At 40.3% G+C, this 24,426-nt stretch overlaps 1 protein-coding gene and 1 pseudogene across 1 annotated transcript in view; one reads left to right on the top strand and one right to left on the bottom strand.

Moving 5' to 3' along the window:
- The window catches only part of ATG2A (autophagy related 2A), a 2,853,001-nt gene that overhangs the window by 825,459 nt on the left and 2,003,116 nt on the right, over nt 1-24,426 (top strand). The window contains exon 11 of the mRNA XM_044075772.1: nt 5,879-6,149. Coding sequence (XP_043931707.1) covers nt 5,879-6,149 — 271 coding nt within the window. The remainder of the gene's footprint in view (nt 1-5,878; nt 6,150-24,426) is intronic.
- LOC122805557 lies at nt 136-873 on the bottom strand (annotated as a pseudogene).

Genomic DNA, 24,426 nt, shown 5'->3' with positions numbered 1-24,426 from the left:
TAACTTCAGAAACAATGTATAAAGTATTAAAGTCTTTGCATATATTACCTTCTCATAGATTAACATTATGAACAATAAAAGACTAAAACAAAGGAAATACTGAAGTCCACATAATATTGATAAGAAAATAGTAGTTTACAGCCCTGAAGCTACCTGAATGGTTTGTATGTGTTTACACTCAACAGTATCCTCTCCTGCCCTCATGTACATTAGGAAAACTGTAACGGTAGAAAATGTAGCAGCATTGACAGGGAATGCTCTAAGAAGGGTTGAAGTAAGACCCCGTGCAAATACCCTCATGCCTTCCTTTTTGTAACTTTGTCTCACACAATCCCTCATTCCACAGTACTGGTTTACTCCTCTGACTCTATTAAGCTGAAGGTGGGACTTGATGACATCAACAGGAAATGTTGACAACCAAGATGTTATACCAGCCATGCCACCAGCAAACAGTAACTTGGGAGTAATATAGCTGTTCTGTGGCTCACAGCCTAGATATCTAGTCAGACAGTCATATGTGAGGAAATAGACACCAAGGACTGGAGTTTCTCAAATGAATGTGGCTGTCATGCCTCTATACATTCCTCGAATCCCTTCTTTTTGATAGATTTTGGTGAGGCAGTCCCATGAATTCTTGTAAACTTTGGATTTTGACTTGACGACTTCTGTTCCCTAAAGCTGCATTCGGATTTTTGCCAGCTCCATAGGGCAGCAGATAAAACTTTAAATTGCACCAGCAGCACAACCTGCAAGGAACTGATTCCAGGCATTGTCCTCCCCTAAAATGCGTATTGTATTTTCCTGTACTCCAAATAAAACTGCATTAATAAAGGTCAACCCCATCAATGGAGAACCAATGCCCTTTTCTAGTCCAAATACCTAGAAATAATATATGTATGCTAGCAAACAGAAATACATGTATTTAAGTAACTATATTATTTCTACATATATTATAGCAACAGATGTGTATATGCATCTAACTAGCAAATAGATGTGCACATGCATTTAAACATATTTAAACATATCTATCACTGTATATATTCCCTCTGTTTTATTTTAAATAAAACTGTCTACATTAGTATGTACTTTTTAGTCAAGTTATATTGCTATTACTAGAAACACATTGGAAAACAAAACCTTTATTTATTTTTTTTGATACAGTAAGTTAACACAGTTTAATATTGTCAACACAGTGATGACAACCATTACTATTAGAACTGGATGAATTTGAGTATGACTCTATACAGTGATGTTCTATACAGCAATTTATCAGCATTGCTTGAGAATTTTATTGCAAGGGCATTGCAGTCTTGTTTTTTGGAAAAAAACACATCACAAATGTCAAGCTTTGACTTGTTACTCTATTTACATAGATAAACCATTTACTATATATTGTACAGAATACACTTGTTCGTACAGATTGTTTTTGTATTTGTATATACATGGCTGTAATGTAGACTCAGTTCAATTTTTAAACCTAGCATTAAACTGAAGCCTGCTAATTACATTACTTTTTGTAATACTGTTTATACAGTTAGTTTAAAATAGAAAGTATGCTCTTCCCCTGTAGTATATGTAGTATACATCATTTTATTGTAGTATTGTTTATTTGCTTTATGCTGTGAGAATTGAATGTATGCTTGCCTTTTGGCTGTTATGTACACTGTGACACTTTGCTCTTACACATTTGCTCATTTTGAAAAACAGAAAACATTTTTATAAAGTTTTTGTTGTTGCCTATACTGTGAAAGTTGTAAAAGGAATTGCTTTTACTTATTTTGAAAAGACGTTTACTGTTACTACTAGCTATTCATACCCTCCTTTTTCTAAAGGGACTTGCATAATTTAACTGCATACTATAGCCCATGTACTGACTGTACTCATAGTATTTACTTGCAAACAGATTATTAATAACATGTATGCACAATTGTAACATTTTATTACAATTACTAAACAGGATTAGACTTTTGTGCTTTTTGTTTAATGCTGTACATGAATACCTAACAATAATGTTTTAGGAAAAACGTAAGCCGTTTGGTCTGGCAAACAGTCTTGTTTCTTTGACCTTATAAATTTCAGTACAGTAACATTTTATTTTATGCAACATTCCTTGTAACTACCCATTCCAGCCTGAAAAGATTTGAGCTCACGTTACTTACTTTTTTCTTTTTGCGCATTCCAGATGCTTAACCCATAACTCCTTTAGCACTTACTCATACCTTCAGTCATTCATTAATATACTTGCAACTTGATATTAGAATGCAGTTGTAAAACTCGTAGAATTATAATAAACATTTGTAATTTGCCTAACTATGCATAATACTGCTTTTGAAGACTGTTTTTGCTGGAGTCTATGCTATTTTTTATGCCATCATACAATTACAAAATATTGTAAAAAAAAAGAGATGTCGACTTAACTAACACATGCTTAAAACAGATATATTTACATGATTTATGTTTGCTGTCATCTGCCTTTTGCTGCAGTTTAGGTGAAAAGAAAATACATGCATGTTAGTCTTGTGACGTCATGTCTTTTCTGAGTTTAACTACTCTCATTTGATTGATTTCTATGCCCTAGAACTGTTTTGTTATATGAAATGGTTTGAAAATCACTATTTAAGTGCCTTGCTTTAACTGAATGAAAGCTTGTGCCCTGTACACTTAAACATTTTCAAAAGGTAGAATAGTACGTCATAAATAATTTTTTATAAGCATAGTGAACTGCTGTTGCTTTAACTCTTTACTAACCAGATTATATTTGTCAGTGTTGTGTTCTGCTGACTTAAAAGCTGTTATGCACTTCTGAAAAAGTGTTTGCATATGTTGCCTGAACTTTTTGAACTCACTCTGTGTTTTAGAAGTTATATTAAATCTTTTTGTCAGTTCATCATGAGCCTCGTCTCTGTTTTTATCTGTTTTGTAATGTGCAGTGGTTTTATGCCCCTTTTGTCTAGCAAGATGTACAGAAGATTTTGTAAATAACTGACTTGACTGATATTGTAACTGTGAAATTAACATTTTACATGTGGGGACAGGACATAATGCATTTGGCTGTTTACCATTACTTTTATGATATTGCACACAGAAAGCAGTTTCATTATGACACTGCACACAGAAAGCAGTTTCATATGACTTGCACAATAAAGCATTGACATCAACTTTACCTAGTAAAGTACTACATGTGCTACAGTTCTGTTTATACGAATGTTTAAATTTTATGCATGTGCTGGACTGTTATTACTGTCTGCCTGAAAGGTAGTGTTACATTTTACAGTTCTTTTGTGCATGGCATCTATGCTGTAGAATGAGAAACAAAAAGAGAATTACCAGTTTCTGTTGTGGAAGGTGGCCAAATCTTCCGTCGAGAAAGTGTGGTAAAGTCCCTCATTGATTCTCTGAAAAGGAGGTCAACCACATTTGGCATATTTAACTGTGGAAATGCGCAGGACCTGTAGAATTTGCAGAGAGACACTGGTCTGCTACTGGACACTGTACAAAAGAAGGAAGCAAATGTTTGCACTGGAATGGAATGTACTAACTGAATAAAATAAAAAAGAAGCTGTAGTTGTCACAATGAGAAACCATTTGGTCCATCAACTGTGGCTCACCATTGAAGAATTCTATGAATTTTATGCACGTCTTTCTGTTTGTTATTTTGCTATTACTTGCATTTATTTGCAAGCATACAAAAGTATATTTACCTACTTATTGTGTTCAACTAGTGTTATTACTGTATTGTACTAAGTACAATAAATACACGAAGATAACTGTTTCAATTAATATGCTTTACTTTCACATTTTTCTTTTCAGATCTACAGGCATGTATGTAACACAAATGCTGTCAGGTCTCTATGGCAAATACCCAAAGCTTGTTTATGCACAGTTATATTTATACCAGAAGGTCTGGTATTTTCTCAGTCTGATGTAAAACAGTTTTTTCTTTGTATAACAGTTTTTCTTTGTTCTTCTAATTTATGATTTGTCCTTGATTTAAACTCGGTGGTCCAAGGAAACTCAGTTATCTGAAACGTGGTGTTCCAGCACTATCTAATGTTCCAACTTTATCTTGCTTGATGTTACATCTCTTTACTTCATTGATGTCCTTCCAGCTGCCATCTGCACAGTTATTTTTACAGACTTTGTTTCTCAATAACATGCTCCTTTACACGGATGCCAAAATTTAACTAAGCTTTGCCAGCACACTTACTACTATTTATTTTTCAGCATTTTATACTATTTCTAAATTACTCCTTTATATTTCATATTATTCTTGCAGCTTTTTATTCAAGCTAATAATCATGCTAACAGTAGTAATACTAAATAGAACAGAGTATTCTTTCAGTCTGCTAAAAAGCTGAAGATGAAGAGGAATTTCACCTTTCAACATAATGACCCCAAGCATGCATGCAAATCAACAAAAGAATGGCTTCACCAGAAGAAAGTTAAAGCTTTGGAATGGCCCAGCCAGAGCCCAGACCTAAATCCAAAAGAAAATCTGTAGGGTGACCTGAAGAGGGCTGTGCACAAGAGATGCCCTCACAGTCTCACAGATCTGGAGCACTTTTGCAAGGATGAGTGGGGAAATACTGCCAAGTCAAGATGTGCCATGCTGGTAGACTCCTACCCAAGAAGACTGAATGCTGTAATTAAATCAAAAGGTGCTTCAACAAAGTATTAGTTTAAGGATGTGCACACTTTTGTAACCGGCTTGTTTTGCATTTTTTATTTTTTTACATTTTTTCCCTAACAGATTTGTTTTTCAATTGAATTGTATAAGTTATAGGTCACATTAAAGGTAGGAAAAGTTTTGAAAAGATTTATTGTGGTCTCATTTTTTGTCACAAAAACTTGGCTTTTTAACAGGGGTGTGTAAACTTTTTATATCCACTATATGTCTATATATAAAATACATATGCACTCTTGTAGGTGTATTACATGTGTATGTACATATATATTAAATTGCAGACTGCCCTGCCTGTTGCCGTTAAGGCCTGTTTAAGGGATTCTTATCCCTTCTCTCTTTTTATGCAGTATAGATATCCCCAAGGTCATGTTTACATAGCTCTCACAACTCCATTAAAAATAACTTGTATGAATTGATATTTCTTGAAGTCTTTAAGCTTTACTTAACATTACATGTGCCTCAAAGAAGGTTTTCCATGGTCATGTTATGTTTGTTTGGTACTCCTGTTTCTGAGTATCCTGGTTTCTTTCTGGGCTACCTGCAAATCACTTGTTATATCTAGTCATTTTATTCCCATTTTATTGTGTCATTTGTGTTGATTGAGGCCTTTGTTTTTGTTTGGTTTTGGAACTGTCCTAAATAATCTTAGTATTCTGTTAATCTTGCATGTTCAGGAATGCAAAACTCTGCTTGGTCTAGGTTTTCTTTTTACGTCACTTTTTATTTCATTGTTTTGCATGTGCTTACCCATCTTTTGGGAGTTTAACCGTGTGTTATTTAGCAGGGTTGTCTGTGCCTTCTTCATACAAAGTTACTCATACGTGTCTGATATTTGATTCATATATGTACATCTGTGTGTGTGTCTGCATGCAGATATGTGTGATACACACACAAACATAGCACTTCAATTTTAGAACAAAAATGTAAAACCAACATATCTAATAATGGTGTGTTCTGCAGATAAATTATTTTAAAAGTTGCTTATATGTAATGTATTTCATGTATTTGAACAAAGTAGGACATTCCACAGTTAAGTGTGGACATTTTTTGTTTAATATGTTAATGCACTCTGAATTTTCAGGAACATTTACAGTAGTGTACTAATGTATGCAAAGATAGTGTCAGAGATTTTTTTGTTTGTTTGTTTGCAGCTCCGTGCACTTTGTCAGATAACATGGTTATGTTCTGTTTCAGGCAAGACCTCACACACTCCCCTTGTAGAGACTGTAAAGTTAGAGATGCTGCTGAAAGTAACACTTGGTGGAGTTACCCTCACTGTTCTGCAGCATGATCCAGAGAGTATTTTATCAGACTCCAGTGACAGTTGCTTAAATCCATCATTGTGTAGAACTGCACAGCATTTCTTTACAGAACTGGGATATTTTAAGGACACTGCTTTCAGTGAACAGGATTTTAACCACCTCAGGCCAAAGTTTGAGAAAGCGTGCTTCCAGAGTAATTTGAGGTAGGTGATAACAAACTTAAAATTTCTTTTTCTTTTTTTTTTATTTGACATGACTGCGTACTTTTGGTTTAAATTAAAAAAAATGTGTATTACTACTAGATGATGCTGTATGATTTGAAGTATAATTAGGTATTGGTGAATGCAGATAGTGAGCAATAGAAGGAGGACATGACAGTATTCTAGTAGTAAATTAACTTAAAGGACATCACAGTGTTGTAGTAGTAAATAATTAACTTAAAATGTTTTATTTTCTTAAAAGATAGAAGTTTACTGGTGAACTCATTTGTTTCTAGTTCTTGAATTTGGAGTAACCAAGCTCCTAATAGTTTGAAGCTTTTCAGTCAACAGGTGATGTTCACCATACTAATCAGTAGTGCATTTCCCACATATGGGATGTCCTGTATGCAGGTGGTTGTTAACCATCCTGACTTCCAGAGCTTTACCCTCACCAAGGGGTGTGGCTGATATGCTCCATCAAAGGCATAATTTCATCTGTGGTATAAAGGGTAGATCGATCAATGCCATTTTCAAAATGTTCTTGCTGTGGAATGTGCATTGCCATACATATGTTTTTATTGTAGTTCTGAGTGTGTTGGTTGGCCTACGTCCAGTAGACAGATAAGTAGCCAATTTTTTATTTTATCTAACCGATTTTCCATTTGATTGCTTGGCTAATGTTTGATACTGATTCCAGTTTTGAAGAGTTTTTATTTAAAGGACAACAGTGGGATTATGCTATTAAATGCTCAACTTCTCTGTCCTTTTTCTCCCTATTTACTGTCCCTGCTATGAATAAACAACAATACAACATTTAAAATATTTTAATCAACTGTTTCTCTCCACTAGAACAGTACCTTACTGTACTGTGGTGGTTTCACTTTCAAAAAACTTTTATCCTGCCCTGGAAAAGTGTATTGTAGTCTCCAATTCATTGATGTCATCAAGGCCACTGAATACAGGAAGTTTTCTGGCCAGTTCCCTCCTCAAACTGACATCACCACGACCATTTTAAAAACCCACTCATGCTATGATGCCACAGAGTCAAGTCTCCTGCTGTTAGCAATCAATCACACCAAGTGACAGCTCAAATTACCCTTAACAGTTTGACAGCTAGGGAAGTTGGGTGTGAAAGTGGATGGGAGATGAGTCAAAGTAGTACAATTCTGGCTTCACAAAAGACTACAGTTTAGCCATTCTAAAAAGAAGCAACAGTAAAAAGCACTTTGAAAGTCTGTTCTGTGGCATTTGCACTGTTTGTGTTTTAAGTAGTCATTGAACAGCATGAAATGTTACACTGCTGTCTTTCAGTGAGTTAGATTTAACAACACTGAAGAAGGCTAAAATTTATTGGAGCCGAAACCTGTCTGATGTTCTTCGTGTTTCACTGTTGCAGTCATTACACTTGGGTAATCTGCTGGCAGGTTGCCCTCAGTCAGCCTGAATTCCAAAGTCTTGGGTCCTGCGTCGGTTGCTGTCTTCTCTTCCATGACGTCAAGTCATCTGGGGTATAAAACATGCAGCCGACACCATTTTCTTTAGTCTTTCTTGCCGTGCGGTGCCCGAAGCAGAAGCATTTCGCAAGTGCCAGTCAGCCGACTACTGAAATATTCCAGTTTGAGTTTCAGAACCGAAGTCTTCACTAAAGCCAAGTACCCTGTTCGGGAAACTTTTTTCTTGCTTTTTACCAATGTCAGAAAAAGTTAATAATTGTATTACTTGTGGGAAGCAAATACCTCATAAGGATTTCCTTTTATACTGTATTTCTTGACTAGGCCGTGATCACAACGTGCTAGATTTAACCAACGCACTATTAAGCGTCGGTATATTTTTGTATCTAAGTATTTTGGAAACAGATTTAATTACCCAGAAATGTCGTCGGATAGCAATCCGACTACCAGAGTACTTAAAAAAACTCAAAGAAAAGGACAGAGAAAGGTAGTCAAGATCCAAAACAGACGACGAAGCTTCTCCTAAGCCAGTCGCCGGTTCGCCGGTACTCAGTGAGGCACTTTCGCAGCCCCTGATACCCGCTACCTTCAAGTCGCAGGCCTCTACTGACACCCATGTGGAGTCCAGCATGCCGCAAGATACTCAAGGTATTGGACCAATGGATGTATCTCCCTCGGATGAGTCTGGAGCCGCTGAGCAGGCACCGGCTTCTGAGGGTGTATTCAGGCCTCAACATTTATATGTCAAACCGACGAAAGCTGCAAAACCAAAGGCAAAGACATCTTCTAAAACTAATAAAACTGACGCCTGAGCCACGTGCACAGGCCTCTATGCCTAAAAAACAGATGATCAAAAAATGGCTGAAGACCTTATTACCTTGATCAGGGGTACCCATTCCCCTCCAGATAAGAGGCCTAGGCAAGACACTGACTATGAATATTCAGATTAGGTTTCTATTTCTTCTGATTCCTCTTCTGATCAGGAATTATCTTTACATCCCTATGAGGATTCTGATGCTGAGGAGTCTATTCCATCTGCATCTTCTCCTGAGGATTATTCATTTGGAGAAACCTTGCATGCTTTGAGCCAGCATTTTCAATGGGAGAGTCAAGACTTCTCAGAATCAAAAAAGAGGCTCAGGGATTTCCTTCTTCTCCCTCAGCACAAGCCTTTAGCCCTTCCCCCTGTTTTAGACATTGTGGATGATGTGTTTTCGGAGTCAAGTCTGACCCCTGACTCCTTACCTCCGGCTCCCAGTAAGCCTGACAGATATTACAGGGTCCCTAACTCTCATAAATTTCTATTTAGAAACCCTGCTGCTGATCCTGAAACTATTTCACAGGGTCCAAAGGGAGTTAAGGCCTCAACAGCAAAAAATCCTACTCCCTCCGAAAGAGATTCAAGGGCACTGGACAGATGGGGAAAAAAGGTTTATACATCTGCAACCTTGGCAATCAGGGCCTTAAATGGGTCAATTTCATATGCTTAAGTACCGACAACATGTTATGGGATTGCTGAAACAGAAAATGATGTTGATTTCAGAATGTGCGGAAAATAAGGAATTGCATGAATTATTGCATGCAGCTGAGCAAGTTTGAAAACATACTTTGCAATGTGGTTTTGATTCTTTAGAGGCCTCCTGCAGGGCTGCAGTTACTGGATCTGTGATTAGGAGGCATGCCTGGTTAAAGGAACAAAATTTGCCTGATCATGTTAAAGCTAAATTGCTAGATGCACCTTTACAGCATGATTCTCTGTTTGGTATTAAGGCAGAAGAGGTTTTAAAGAAAATGGAAGACAAAGCTAAGTCTATGCAAACTGTTAAAGATTTCTTACAAGTGCAGCCACCTAGATTCAGTAGACACTGGCCTACAAAAAAATTGGTCCTTTCCTGTGTCAGACAGAGCTCAAAGGAGCAAATCCAGACACACTAAGGGTTCCAGGTACCAGGCTCAAGACCTCGTACAGGTCAAAGCAATGAGGCACATCTACCTCCAAATCTGGAGGAGGTAAAGTGCAAACCTACAGAAAGCAATCCCGATGACTTCCCTCTGCCTACACCAAGCACTTATCTTTTGGCAGCACCCATAGGGGGGACATTAGCACTTTTTGCTCAAAATTGGCAGTTAATAACCCAGGACAAGTGGGTACTAAACATTGTATCACAGGAATACAGATTCCATTTCCACACACTGCCAGTGACAGATGGTTGGCCAGATCTGCCATAAAAACAATGGGCAGAGCCACAGAAACCAGTTACGTCCCTCATGGATATGGGGGGCCATTCAGACAGTACCAGAACAGGAAAAAAAAACAAGGTTTTTACTCAAGACTGTTCTTGGTACCCAGAAAGGACAAGGCCTGGCGGCCAATACTGGATTTATCGATTTTAAACACATACCTGGACATTCCAAAATTCAAAATGCTCACTTTGCACCAGTTTCTGCCCATACTGGGCAAGAATGCTTGGCTGATGACTTTAGACCTAAAAGAGGCATACCTGCATGTCCCAATAAGACAGTTGTGCAGAAGATACCTCAGATTCTAGGCTGGCTTAATGCATTACCAATTCTCTGCACTGCCCTTTGGCTTATCTACTGCGCCCAGGGTCTTTACAAAGTGCCTGGCACCAGTAATTGCATTTCGCAGACAAAGAAGTATTCAAATATATCCTTACTTGGACGACTGTCTCATTTAAGCAAAGAACAAGGACACTCTTCTACAACACTTGGCATTTGTGAAAAGGCTTCTAACATGCCTAGGGTACACAATAAACAAAAAGAAATCACAAGTGGTACCCTCTCAAAAGATAACATTCCTGGGTGCAAGCTTGAATATAACTGCCCAGATGGCTTACCTCACGCCAGACAAACAAAGGCAACTGACTACTTACTTCAAACTGATGGCAACAAAAACCCAATCTTCTGCAAGACAAATTCTGCAGGCTGTGGGCTTCATGGCATCCTGCATCCTACTAATTCCATATGCAAGACTGCATATGAGGAAATTTCAATGGTACCTAAAAAGTTTATGGAGTCAACATTCACACAGTCTGGAAACAATGATTCCTCTCATTCCCTGCCTGCAACAGGAGTTTCTATGGTGAGCAAAGGCCTGTCACCAAAACATGGGATGGCCCTTCACTCTACCCCCTGCCAGCCAAACCTTAACAACAGACACATCAGATTATGCCTGGGGGGCCCACATGGCAGGAAGATGCATTTAGGGCATATGGGCACCAAATCAAATGCATCTACATATCAAGCAGAAAGAGGTGCTAGCTGTTCAAAATGCCCTAACAGCCTTCAAGGACTTACTTCATCCAAGGCAACTACTGATAAAGATGGACAACACCACAGTCATGTGGTATATAAACAAGCAAAGGGGCACACACTCGTACCCCCTTTGCAGATTAACCATGGCACTGTGGGACACAGCTTTTACTTATCAAATACATCTTCAAGCTCAATTCCTGCCAGGAAAATAAAACAATCTGGCAGACGATTTAAGGAGAAACCTTATGGATCCTCACAAGTGGAAACTAAATCCACAAGTCTTCAACATGATAACAAATTAAAGGGGGAGCCCAGACATAGATCTATTTGTCTCTCCTCAAAATTATCAACTGAAAAGATTCTGCACAAGGACTTATCAGTGACAAGCATGGAAAGTGGACGCCCTATCCTTCAGTTGGAAAACCTATCGGTTTATGCCTTTCCTCCTCTACCTCTTCTACCCAAGGTCCTCCTAAAAGTCAGACAAGAGAAGTCAAAGATGATATTAATTGCCCCGGACTGGCCCCGCCAATACTGGTACCCAATCCTAAGGACCTTGCCTCAAAAACCACAACTATTGTCCCAGCAAAACTATCAGATCCTGCAAAATCAACTACAGACTCTGAACCTGGCAGCACGGCTAATCCTGTAATGCAAACAACACCTCTCAGTAAAGCTGTGATGGATGTCATTTTGGAAGCCAGAAGGCCTAGTACTAGAAAATCTTATGCTGACAAATGGAAGAGATTCTGTGCTTGGAATCAAGCACAAGGGACTGATGCAGCAGAACAACATATTCCTCAGATATTACAATACTTAACTGAGATGCTTGACAAAGGCCTGTCTTTCTCATCAATTAAAATCCATGCCTCTGCCATTTCGGCTCATTACAATACAGAGCCACCAATCTTTTCTCATCCTTTACTAAAGCAGTATCTCAGTGGAGCCAAAAATTTAAGGCCTCCTAGAAGATCACCATTACCTGCATGGGACCTCAATTATGTGTTGGAAAAGCGCACCCAGATATGCTCAGAATTAGTCCAAAATGATAAAAAAATCACTGAACCCACAGACATTGCCAACATACTGGCAGACAGGTTCAGTGCAAATTTCTCCCTCCTCCCCCAAAGGAGAAATGTCTATCCCACCAGAGTCTAGCCTCCCAAACATCTCAGATGCCCAGGTGAGAGCTGCTCCCTCTAAAGCAAAAAACACAGCATCAATGGAACGTGTCCCGGCTGTGTGCAACTCAATGAGAAACTAAACCCACACATAAGGCTGCTGTTTAATCTTAGCCTTACTACAGGATATGTACCCAAAGAATGCAACTGTGGTCCCACTCCACAACGAGCCTTGTCTGCAAAGCTATGGAGAGGATCATAATGGAACTCATAAATAAAACATTGGGGACCTACAGACACTGGATCCTACCCAATTTGGCTTTGTCAAGGGCAGATCCTGCCTCTTGAAGACTTTTTGAAACAGTCACTAAGGCCATTGATGAGGGTAAGGCAGTTCACACAGCCTACCTTGACCTAGCAAAGAAAAGCTCACCAGCTTAGATGTAAACCCATATGTCACAAGATGGGTTGCAAACTGGCTCAAGGACAGAACACACAGGGTTAGAGTTGCTGGTGCCATGTCAGACTCTAAGCTCACCTTGTGGTGTCCCACAGGGCTCAGTCCTGGGCCCTCTTGTTCGGCATTTATTTTTCTGAAGTGCAGGCAAACATTGGGGATTGTGGCTGACAAAATTTGCAGATGACTGCAAACTGGGCACCATAATTGACACTCCATCAGACACAGACATCCTCCAGAGAGGTCTCATAGAAATGGATAACTGGTGCCAGAGCCATGGCCTTAAGCTAAATGCCAAAAATGTATAGTCATACCCTTTGGGAAAAACAAGGTAACCCTAATTACCACATAGGTGGTAATCCATTAAACATGGAAGAAGTTATCAGGGACCTGGGGACCCAAGTTGACAGTAACCTCTCTTTGACACTCACATTGCCAAAGTGGTTAGGAAGACCTTCTACATTGCCCACCTGATCATGAAGGATTCACATCCAGATCAGGAGAGGTCATTGTACCCTGTACTCTTCACTTATCAGACCAATGATTGAGTACAATGCCCCATTCGAATGTACCTTACCCGACACCTGCAGCAGTTGGAAAGACCCCAAAAGTTCCTCACCAAAAGGATAAAGGGTCTCAAACATATGTCATACGATGCCCGACTGAAGAAACTCCAGCTCTATTCAGTCGCATACCGCCTGCTCAGAGGTGATCTGTGCCTGACATACAAGGCCATGTCCAACCCGAATTAATGGACATGCTCCACCTCAAAAATCCAAATCCACCAGAGCCACGAGAGCAAGAGACTTAAACCTCAACATGGATATAAATAGGACGTGCTGGAGGGACAGATTCATCACCCAGAGACTCCCTACACTATGGAACAGAATCCCAGTCCATGTGAGGCAGAGCCCCTCACTGACTCTGTTCAAGAGAAATCTTGACGAGTGGATGGGAGATGGAATCATCTCTGTGTCACTGCTGGACAGAGGCACAGCAAACTAATGGGTATAGTATTCTCATCCTAAGGGGTGGTGAAAGCCACACACACTCTGGCTAGGCTTATAAATGCCCTAGGGCAGATAGCCTAGTATGAACCTATGAACCCTGCCTCCATTTGAACCAGCTGCTACCGCTGATATAAAGTTCTCATCATGGAAGACAGCTCTGCTACTAGCAATTACTTCAGCAAGAAGAGTTTCAGAGCTACTGGCCCTCATGGCTGTAGAGACTTTTATCTTATTTTACCCAGACAGGGTGTCTCTGAGGACAAATCCTGCTTTTATGCCTAAGGTCGTTTCCAGTGTGGCTCTAAACCAAACAATTCATCTGTCAACTTTTTATCGAAATCCGCAGAAAAAAGGGGAGAGAATTCTGCATTCCTTGGACGTACACAGACAAACTAAGATTCTACTTGAGCAGGACTAAAGCTCTAAGAAAAACTGAGCAATTACTAGTGTCATATGCTTCAGGATCAGAAGGAAAGGCTATTTCAAAGCAGACAATTTCAAAGTGGATAAGCCATTGCATCCGTTTCCGCTACTTGCAACATGGCAAACCTGTGCCCAAGGGCATTAGGTCTCACTCCACCAGGGCTGCAGCTACTTCAGCAGCCTTTCTCAGAGGAGTACCAACCAAGGACATTCTAGAGGCTGCTACTTGGAGTTCTGTTCACACCTTTACAAAGCATTACCATTTGCCTCTCTACTCTATGTCCGGGGCAGGCTTTGCCACTGCAGTGCTGCAGGGCCTTATAGCCTCACCTAATGCTGTTTAGCTCCAGCCTCCCAACCATAGCTTTGGGATTCTACCCAAATGTAATGACTGCAACAGTGAAACACGAAGAACATAGTACAGTTGTGTACACTTACCATAAATGTAGATGTTCGAGTGTATTCACTGTTGCAGTCCAGGTTACCCTCCCGCCATCCCCCTGTCATTCTACAGTCTATCTTTCCTTCTCTATTTTCTGCAACCTATGTGGTGTATTTGCTTGTAGCTGAAGGTAAGGTTTATATTTATGTGTATTTATATATATATATATATATATATATATATATATATATATATATATATATGTATATGTATGTATATGTATATGTATATATATATATATATATATATACATATATACATATATATATAAAGATTTATAATATTGCTACCTTTTTGGGGGCACCTGACATCGGGGGCAAGAAAAACTAAAGAAAATGGCGTCGGCTGCATGTTTTATACCCCTGATGACCTGACGTCATGGAAGAGAAGACAGCAACTGACGCAGGACCCAAGACTTTGGAATTCAGGCCGACTGAGGGCAACCTTTTTATTTATTTTACATTTGTTGACCGGGCTAATCTGGCTGGATATATGTCCATTTTCAGCAGAGGCCCGAGGAGAAAAGCTCCACTGTATACTAGTACAAACATAACATAACAAGGTACATAAAAAAGCACAGTAGGATACAGTATTATAGGCATGTAAGAGAGCTAAATAGCTTAGTAATAGTATAGAAACAAATACAACAGAATATAATCAAAACATTGAGGATTCCTAGTTCTATAATCTTAACCATGCAATCATACTAATGTTGGAGAGAAAATAGTGACTCACCCCTAAGTCTAATAGTCATATATACAGCATTTACAATAGTGATAACACTTTTAGTGCTAGGGTACTATTTTTAAGAAACAGAGTAGTTCCATATGTAGCAGGATATAGGTTTAAATAGAAAGGATGTATGACTGGTTGTAGTAATATATCAAGTAGAAAGAGCAGCAGGTGTTAATGAAAATTAAAAATGGAAGTGAATATCAAGGAGAGCTACAGAGGGGGGTAGCACTAGTGATAGTGACAAGTAGAGGAGTAGAGTAAAGAGCTGTAAGGAGAGTAAGATGCTGAGGTCAGTCAGGATTAGAGCAAGGACAATGCCAGTGAGATTTGAAATAGTTCCTTAGTTGTTTCTTGAAAAGTTGTGCTGATCCTAGAGTGGTCACTTCTATGGGAAGTTTATTCCAGTGTGAGCCAACATTTGTGAACAAGGAGTCACCAGCTTTATTGTGAGATTTGAGAGTCGCAACTAGTAGTTTGTTAGCTGATCTAAGTGAACTAAGATTCTTGTAAGGGGCAATAAGGTTATTAAGTATGGGTGTATTGGTAGGGTAATGGAGTATTTTAAAGGTAATAACTAGTTGATGTAGGAGAATAAGATTTTGTAGCTCTAGCCACCCGAGCTTTTTGAGATTAACACAATGATGGGTTCGAAATGGGGAGCCTGAGGCAAACCTTGCAATGCTATGATAGGCTGTGGCAAGTTTTTGAAGGTTAGATTTTGACAGGTTTATAAGAGATGGAGAGGCATACAATAATGTAGAAATGAGATGTGTTTGGGCAAGGGACACCCTGGTGGTAGGAGTAAGAAAGGGCTTGAGTCTATAGAGGGCACTTATACCTGTCAGCAGATTACCCAAATGTAATGACTGCAACAGTGAATACACTCAAACATCTACATTTATGGTAAGTGTACACAACTGTACTTTCTTTGTGTTTTACTACAACCCAATAAAGTAGTACAGCTTGTCATCATCTGCTGGCTGTTTGTTGATTGATTAGTTTTAAGTATACATTTAAAATCAGTGCAGTGACAGGAGCTTTAGGAAGAAAGAGGCCTGTGTGATGTAATTTTTTTTACATACGTGCACTGCGTTGTGGGATAGCTAGAGGCAAACAAAACAATCAGAATTACTTCAAGATGCTAGACCCCATGTGGTCATACTCCAAAATTACATATAAACATATTTAAAACCCTGTAAATAATGGTGTTATAATGTAGGAAACCCCAAACCATGATGAAATTAAGATGATGTTCTTCGTATTTCACTGTTGCAGTCATTACATTTGGGTAATCTGCTGGCGTGTTGCCCTCAGTCGGCCTGATTAACAAAATTTTGGGTCCTGCGTCAGTTGCTGTCCCTTCTTCCATGACGTCAGATATAACGTGAGGTATAAAACATGCAGCCAACGCCATTACATCAGTCTTTCATGCCGTGCGGTACCCAAAGCAGAAGCAGTTCACAAGTGCCGGTTGGCCTATTCCTGAAATTTTCGTTTTCGAGTTTCAGAATCAAAGTCTTCAACTAAAAGCTAAGTACCCCGTTGGGGAAACTTTTTCTTGCTCCTTACCAATGTCAGTAAAAGTTAATAATTGCTTTACTTGTGGGAAGCAAATGCCTCATAAAGGTTTTCATTTGTATTGTATTCCTTGCCTAGAGCCCTGACCATGACGTACCTTGCTGTCGGTTTTGTGCTTTATTTAATCAGCGCACTATCCATTGTCGGTACATTTTTGCTTCTAAATATTTCGGTTCTCAGTTTAATTATCCAGAAATGACATTGGTTAGGCATCCGACTACCGGAATGCCGAAAAAATGTAAAGAAAAAGTCAGAGACTGGCCGTTGAGGTCCAAAACTGCCGAAGTTTCTCCTAAGCCAGTCGCCAGTTCGCTGGTACTCAATGAGGCGCTTTCGCAGCCCCTGATACCCGCTACTTCGGATTCAGAGACCTCTACTGAGACCCATTCGGAGTCCGGTATGCTGCGAGATGCTTCACCTATGGAACCCGCAGATGTCTCTACCTTGGATGGGTCCGGAGCCGCTGTGCAGGCACCGGCTTCTGAGGGTGTTTTCAGGCCTACACACTTGCATATTAAACTGACTCCACCTTCAATACTAAGGCCTAAATTTCGATCTCTGTCTAAAAAAATGATGCCCAGGCCACATGTTCAGGCCCCTATGCCTAAAAAACAAATGATCAAAATGGCTGAAGATTTAATTACTCTAATCAGGGGTAGTCACCCCCACCCTTCAAAGAGGTCTAGGGCTGAGCTTGACTATGAATCTTCTGAACAGGACTCTGTTTCTTCTGACTCTTCTAATGACCTGGATTTGTCCATACCTACTTATGAGGATTCTGATGCAGAGGATTCCATTCCCTCTGTTTCCCCCCCTGAGAACTTTTCTTTTTGGGAAACTTTACATACCTTAAGGGAGCATTTCCCCTGGGAAAGTCAGGAATTTTCTGAATCCAAAAAGAGGCTTAGGGATATTTCTTCTTCTTCCTCAGCATAGGCCTTTGGCTATACCTCCTGTTCTAGACATTGTTGATGATGTGTTTTTGGAATCCAGTATGGCCCCTGAATCCCTGCCTCCAACTCCTAGTAAACCAGACAGATACTACAGGGTTCCTGAGTCCCACAAATTCCTTTTCAAAAATCCTGTTGTGGACCCAGAAACCATTTCTCGGGGGCCCAAGGGCATTAAGGCTTCTACTGCTAAAAATCCTACCCCTTTGATAGAGACTCCAGGGTGCTAGATAGATGGGGTAAAAAGGTTTATACTTCTGCAACCTTGGCAATCAGAGCTTTAAACTGTCAATTTCATATGTTAAAATACCAACAGCATATCATGGGACTGCTTAAACAGAAAATGATGTTGATTTCTGACTGTGTGGAAAATAAAGATTTACAGGATTTATTGCATTCAGCTGAACAAGTTGGAAAACATACTTTGCAATGTGGTTTTGATTCTTTAGAGGCCTCTTGCAGGGCTGCTGTTACTGGGTCTGTGCTTAGAAGGCACGCTTGGCTTAAGGAGCAATCTCTGCCTGATCATGTTAAAGGAAAATTTGTTGGATGCTCCTTTGCATCAGGACCATCTGTTTGGCAATAAGGCTGAAGAAGTTCTAAAAAAGATGGAAGATAAAGCTAAATCTATGCAAACTGTGAAAGATTTCTTACAAGTGCAACCTCCAAGATTTAGTAGGCACTGGCCTACTAAGAGCTGGTTCTTTCCAGCTCTTTCCAGATCCACTCAAGCCAAACCCAGATACACCAGAAGCACCAGGTTTCAGTCCCAAGGGACTCTCTGAACTAAGCAATGGGGTGCTTCCACTTCTAAATCTGGAAATAACAAGACACCACCCTATGGTAAACAGTCTCAATGACTTTTCTTTAAAATTACCAAGCACTTACCTCTCAGCCACCTCTTTGGGGGGGGATTGCTCTTCATGCAAAAAACTGGCAGCTTATAACCCAGGACGAATGGGTTTTAAATATAGTGTCCCAGGGATACAGATTTCATTTCCACACGTTGCCAACTCCAAACGGGTGGCCAGACCTGCCCCCAAATCAGTGGGCAGAGGCTCAGAAACAAGTACTTTCCCTCTTAAACATGGGGGCTATTCAACCGGTACTAGAAGAGAAAAAGGGACAAGGTTTCTATTCCAGACTTTTCCTGGTACCCAGAAAAGACAAATCATGGCGTCCAATTCTGGACCTGTCTACTCTAAGCACCTTTCTGAACATTCCAAAATTCAAGATGTTGACCCTTCACCAGTTGCTTCCTATGCTAGGCAAAGATGCCTGGTTAGCATCTCTAGATTTAAAAGAGGCTTACCTGCATATCCCAGTCAGGGAATCTTGCAGAAGATATTTACGCTTCAAAGCAGACCACTTGCATTATCAGTTCTTGCTTGTCTACTTCGCCCAGGGTATTCACAAAGTGCCTGGCTCCAGTAATTGCATTTTGCAGGCAAAGAAATATTCAGATATATCCATACCTGAACAATTGTCTAATTCAGGCAGAAAACCAGGCTATATTTTTAAAACATCTAGTGTTTGTAAAAAGGGTTCTAACTTGTCTAGGGTACACCATACACGAAAAGAAATCACAACTGCTACCCCCTCAAAAAAATTACATTCCTGGGTGCAAGCTTGAATACAACTGCCCAGATGGCTTTCCTCAAGCCAGAAAAGCAAATTCATTTGGTGACTTACTTCAAATAGGTGGCCACAAAAACCCTGCTATCTGCAAGACAAGTACTACAAGCCTTGGGGTTCATGGCCTCCTGTATTCTTCTAATTCCATATGCAAGACTGCATATGAGGAAACTTCAGTGGTACTTAAAAAGTTTATGGAGTCAACATGGTCACAGCCTGGAAACAATGATTCCTATCATACCTTGACTATGCCTAGAGTTCCTATGGTGGGCAAAGGCCTGCCAACAAAACAAGGGACTGCCATTCACACCACCCCCTGCTGCCTAAACCCTAACTACAGACGCATCAGACTATGCATGGGGGGCCCATCTGGCAGGGAGGTGCATTCAGGGCAAATGGAGCCGAAATCAAATGCACCTACATATCAGTCAAAAAGAAATGCTAGCTGTACAGAATGCTCTAACTACCTTCATCCAGGAAAACTAATGGTGAAGACAGACAACACCATGGTTATGTGGTACATAAACAAGCAGGGGGGGGTACACATTCCTACCCCCTCTACAGACTAGCCATGGCATTGTGGAACACGGCCTTGAGCTACCAAGTACAACTACAAGCTCAATTCCTGCCAAGAAAGCTGAATATTCTGGCAAACGAACTAAGCAAAAATCTCATGGACCCACATGAATGGAAACTGGAACCACGGATTTTCAATATGTTGACAAGTAAATGGGGGAACCCAGACATGGACCTTTTTGCCTCACCCCAAAACTACCAGTTGGACAAATTCTGGACAAGAACTCCTCACAAAAAAGCCTGGAAGGTGGATGCTCTGTCCTTCAGCTGGAAAAACCTATCAGTCTATGCCTTTCCCCCTCTGCCTCTGCTCTCCAAAGTTCTGCTAAAAGTCAAACAGGACAAACCAAAAATTATTTTGATTGCTCCAGACAGGCCACGCCAACACTGGTTCCCACTCCTGCACAGTATGTCACAAATTTCTCCATGGCACCTGCCTCAAACATCTTCCTTGCTGTCTCAGCAGGAGAACCAAATCCTGCACCCTCAGCTCCCAACATTGAATCTTGCAGCCTGGCTAATCACTTAAATTCCACATTTGCATCCCTCAGCAAACTTGTGATGGATGTCATTTTGGAGGCGAGAAGACCTAGTACTAGAAAATCTTATGCTGACAAATGGAAAAGATTCTGTGCCTGGAATCAGTCTCAATGGATGAGCACAGCAGCGCCCAATTTACCTCAGATTTTGCAATACTTAACTGAGATGCTTCAAAGGGGGCTGTCTTTTTCCTCCATTAAAGTCCATGCCTCAGCCATTTTTGCTCATTACAACACAGAATCTCCCCCTTCTCTCATCCTCTGCTCAAACTACCTCAGCGGGGCCAAAAACTTGAGACCACCCAGGAGAGCTCCCACCCCTGCCTGGGACCTTAACTTTGTATTGGAGAAACTCACTTTACCTCCTTTTGAGCCAGCTTATACTGCAGACTTAAAATTTATTTCTTGGAAAACAGCCTTCCTTTTTAGCAATCACTTCAGCTAGAAGGATTTCTGAATTACAGGTCCTTATGGCAGTGGAGCCTTTCATCATCTCTCATGTGGACAGGGTGTCACTCAGGACCAATCCATCCTTCATGCCCAAGGTGGTATCCAGTGTGGCTCTTAATCAGTCCATTAATTTGCCAACTTTCTTTCCCAATCTGCAGAACAAGGGGTAGCGGATTCTGCATTCATTGGATGTACACAGACAACTTAGATTCTACTTGGACAGGACTAAATCCCAAAGAAAATCTGAACAACTGCTGGTAGCATTTGCTGCAGGGGCAGAGGGGAAGGCTATTTCAAAACAAGCCATTTCTAAATGGATACGCCATTGCATTAATTTCTGCTATATGCACCATGGAAAACCTATCCCCAGGGGATCAGATCTCATACCACCAAGGCTACATCTACTTTTGCAGCCTTTCTCAGAGGTGTTCCTACCAGGGCTATCCTAGAAGCTGCTACCTGGAGTTCAGCTCATACTTTCACCAAGCATTATCACTTACCAATTTTCTCTAAATCCAGAGCTGGCTTTGCCACTGCTGTTTTGCAGGGCCTTATAGCTGGTCCTAATGCTGTATAAATCCATCCTTCCAACCATAGCTTTGGGAATCTACCCAAATGTAATGACTGCAACAGTGAAACATGAAGAACATAGTACAGTTGTGTACACTTACCATAAATGTAGATGTTCGAGAGTATTCATTGTTGCAGTCCTGGTTACCCTCTCTCCAGCACCCTGTTTTTCTTTTACTATTCCTCTACTTTCTTTTACTATGCTTAAAAGCCTTTTTGGTGTATTTGCTTTTGGTTGGAGATATATTTTTGTGTTTTTAATTATATATTGTGCTCCTCATTTGGGTGGCATCTGACATCTGGGGCAAGAAAAACTGATGTAATGGCGTCGGCTGCATGTTTTATACCCCTGACGACCTGACGTCATAGAAGAAGGGAAAGCAACTGACGCAGGACCCAAAATTTTGTTAATCAGGCCGACTGAGGGCAACCTGCCAGCAGATTACCCAAATGTAATGACTGCAACAGTGAAGTACACTTGAACATCTACATTTATGGTAAGTGTACACAACTGTACTTTTTGAGTCTGTGGATGCGTTTCTCCTTTAAAGCTAATAATTGTATAGTGTGTGAGAAACAAGTCTCCCACAAGGGTTTCCATACTAGGTATTTGTTTAGCCTTGCCCCAGGGCATGACATGAACTTCTGTCATTCTGACGCCAGTTTGCAGAAGGTGTTTGTCTTTCCAAGGCTTTGCATTTAAAAAAGGAGTGTAAGCCTACCTCTGTACCACCATAATATCTGCTATATCCCTAGGAGCCTCCTCATTAAGAAAAAAAGATGGTGAAGTGTTGGGACACTGAGAGATTTTCTGAGTAGATTCCAAGTATGTTAAGAAAAGTGTTACAAAAGAACTATCAGACAAAATTTCAACAGGCAGTCCCGCAAGGGCCTGAGGGTGTCTCCTCCAGAGGAGGTGCACATTTGTCAGCCCCCCATGTCTGGTGTGCCCTGCTGTAGTGACCCTGTCTTTTTCCTTTAGAGGCTTTCAGAGAGGTGCAGGTGTCTATCATAACATAGATGGATGCCAATTCCTAGGGACCTGCAGAGGACAGTGTGCTCTTTGCACTTCCACAAGTCAGTTTCCTTTGCTGCATGTCCTGACGGTTTTTGTTCTGGAGATAGTGGGCCCTTAGGAAGAAATTACTTTTTCTTTTTTTTTTTCTTCAGGTAAAACCTAAGATTTGGTGGAACTTGCCAGATTACATCTCTTGGGCTTGCAGTCTGGGGCATTTCTTCTGCTTAAGTCTGCCTTGACCCCGCCAATACTGTATTTGTTTATAGATGGTTTGCCAAAGAGTATGTGGTAACATATCATGGGATCCATATCCTCCCTCCACTCCTGCAAACCCTGTGAAGCCTGGGATGTTCTCTATTAGAGAAAGAACAGCCTCCCAAGCTATCATAGAACTGCACCCTGAGTGAATAAAAGGATTTGGTCCACTCTGACCAGATTTACTCATCTTTCAGTTATGATGCAAACAGTGATGAGTCTTTAGCTTTAGACTTAACCTTGGAGAGTGCATCCTTTATGGGAACTCTTAATTTAATGTAGGAAGACTTTATTTGGCTGGGGGCAAACTTTCTGTCTCTCATAAATGTTGCTTGGACTGGCTAGATACCAGAAGAAATCAGAACTGCCACCATTCCTCCAGTAATGCAGACTTTTAAGGATGCCTTTGACACAGCACCTTATTTGAATCTGTTTCCCAACCAGTGACATCCAGGAAACTTGACTCTATCAGGTAGAGGAGAAATTTTAAGTGTTTATACAGGAAACTGCAGTGATCTCTCTAAATGCTGCAGAAAGATCAAAGGTAGCACCAGCTAAAAATATAATAATGGATAGACTGGCAAGAAAAATGATCACTTTTGTGAAACTGGCTCCTAGAGCCATTCATTTCTAAATGTGCATGTTAACATTACCAAGAATGGGTTCTGACAAAGTCCTGTATTGAGTCGGACAAAAGCGCTTACCTAGATTGTTGTGCTTTCATTAAATCTTTTGGATTCCTGTATTTCTGGACTCATTGTTTTTTTGTTTGGGCTCACTCAAATCTCAGAAGTGGTATTTGTTTTATTACCAAGAATGTGGTATTAAACAGATTGGTAATATATGAGAAAACTTGAAGACGACTCCAAAACAGTGCTTTTCAGAACTCTTGTAGACCACCCCAAAAATAAACAAATTATCCAGTGCAGCAACAACACTGTTGACATGTGCTTATAGGGTGGGTGCCTCAGGCTTTCTTCTAAGCTGTGATTGTGCTTTCAAGTTTTGCCTAAGAGCATCAAAGGGAAGCTTTTAAGAGGCCCTAGGAAAATAATTGCTCTTTTTGCATGACCGTCACATAAAGTGTTCAAGAAACTGTCAGGAAAAAAACTATTCAAAATGAGAAATGTTTCTCTTGTGCCATAATTCCAAAGTAGACTAAGCAGTAGTCCTTTCTTAGTCTCATAAGAAATGGTTCAAACAAAAGATGGTACTTAGAAAATGGAGAGGCTGGTTAGCTAGCAGGTGCAGTGATTCTCCCATTTAGACAAAAGGGTACCTTTGAACTCCCCTGTTTCCATCCTTCCCTGTCCCCAGCAGGTAATAGAAATACTATTTTATTCACATAAAACAGTGGATCAAGTTGACCTCTAACCTGTAATTGGGAGTTCACAAGAACAGGCTACCAAACAGAGTTCATATCCATTCTACCCTTCATCAGGGGTTGGGAGGGTGTCCTAATGGTTAAGATGTTTGCCTTACAAACACAAGGTGCAAGGTTTGAGTCTCACAAGGGATAATTGGCTAGGCTTAAAATGGCTCGCAAGGGCAGTTAGCCTAGTACTAATCTATGAATGATAATCCCTTCTCTATGGTAACAGTGGGAGTCCTCCTGTCAGAGCATAGACTAAGTTTTTACTTCAGACTTTTTCCTGATTCTTAGAAAAGATGGATTCCAATGATCCATTATAGATCTCTTATAGCAGACAAGTTTCTGGTGGTAAAGAAGTTAATCATTCTCCAGTACACACCTTCTTGACACTTATGGTGCTAGGTCACCTTTTGGTCACCTAG

The sequence above is a fragment of the Protopterus annectens genome, chromosome 6.part1, assembly GCF_019279795.1.
Source record: "Protopterus annectens isolate FY-2018-M chromosome 6.part1, PAN1.0, whole genome shotgun sequence".
NCBI classification, from domain to species: Eukaryota; Metazoa; Chordata; order Ceratodontiformes; family Protopteridae; genus Protopterus; species Protopterus annectens.
This window is presented reverse-complemented; position numbering and strand designations above follow the sequence as displayed.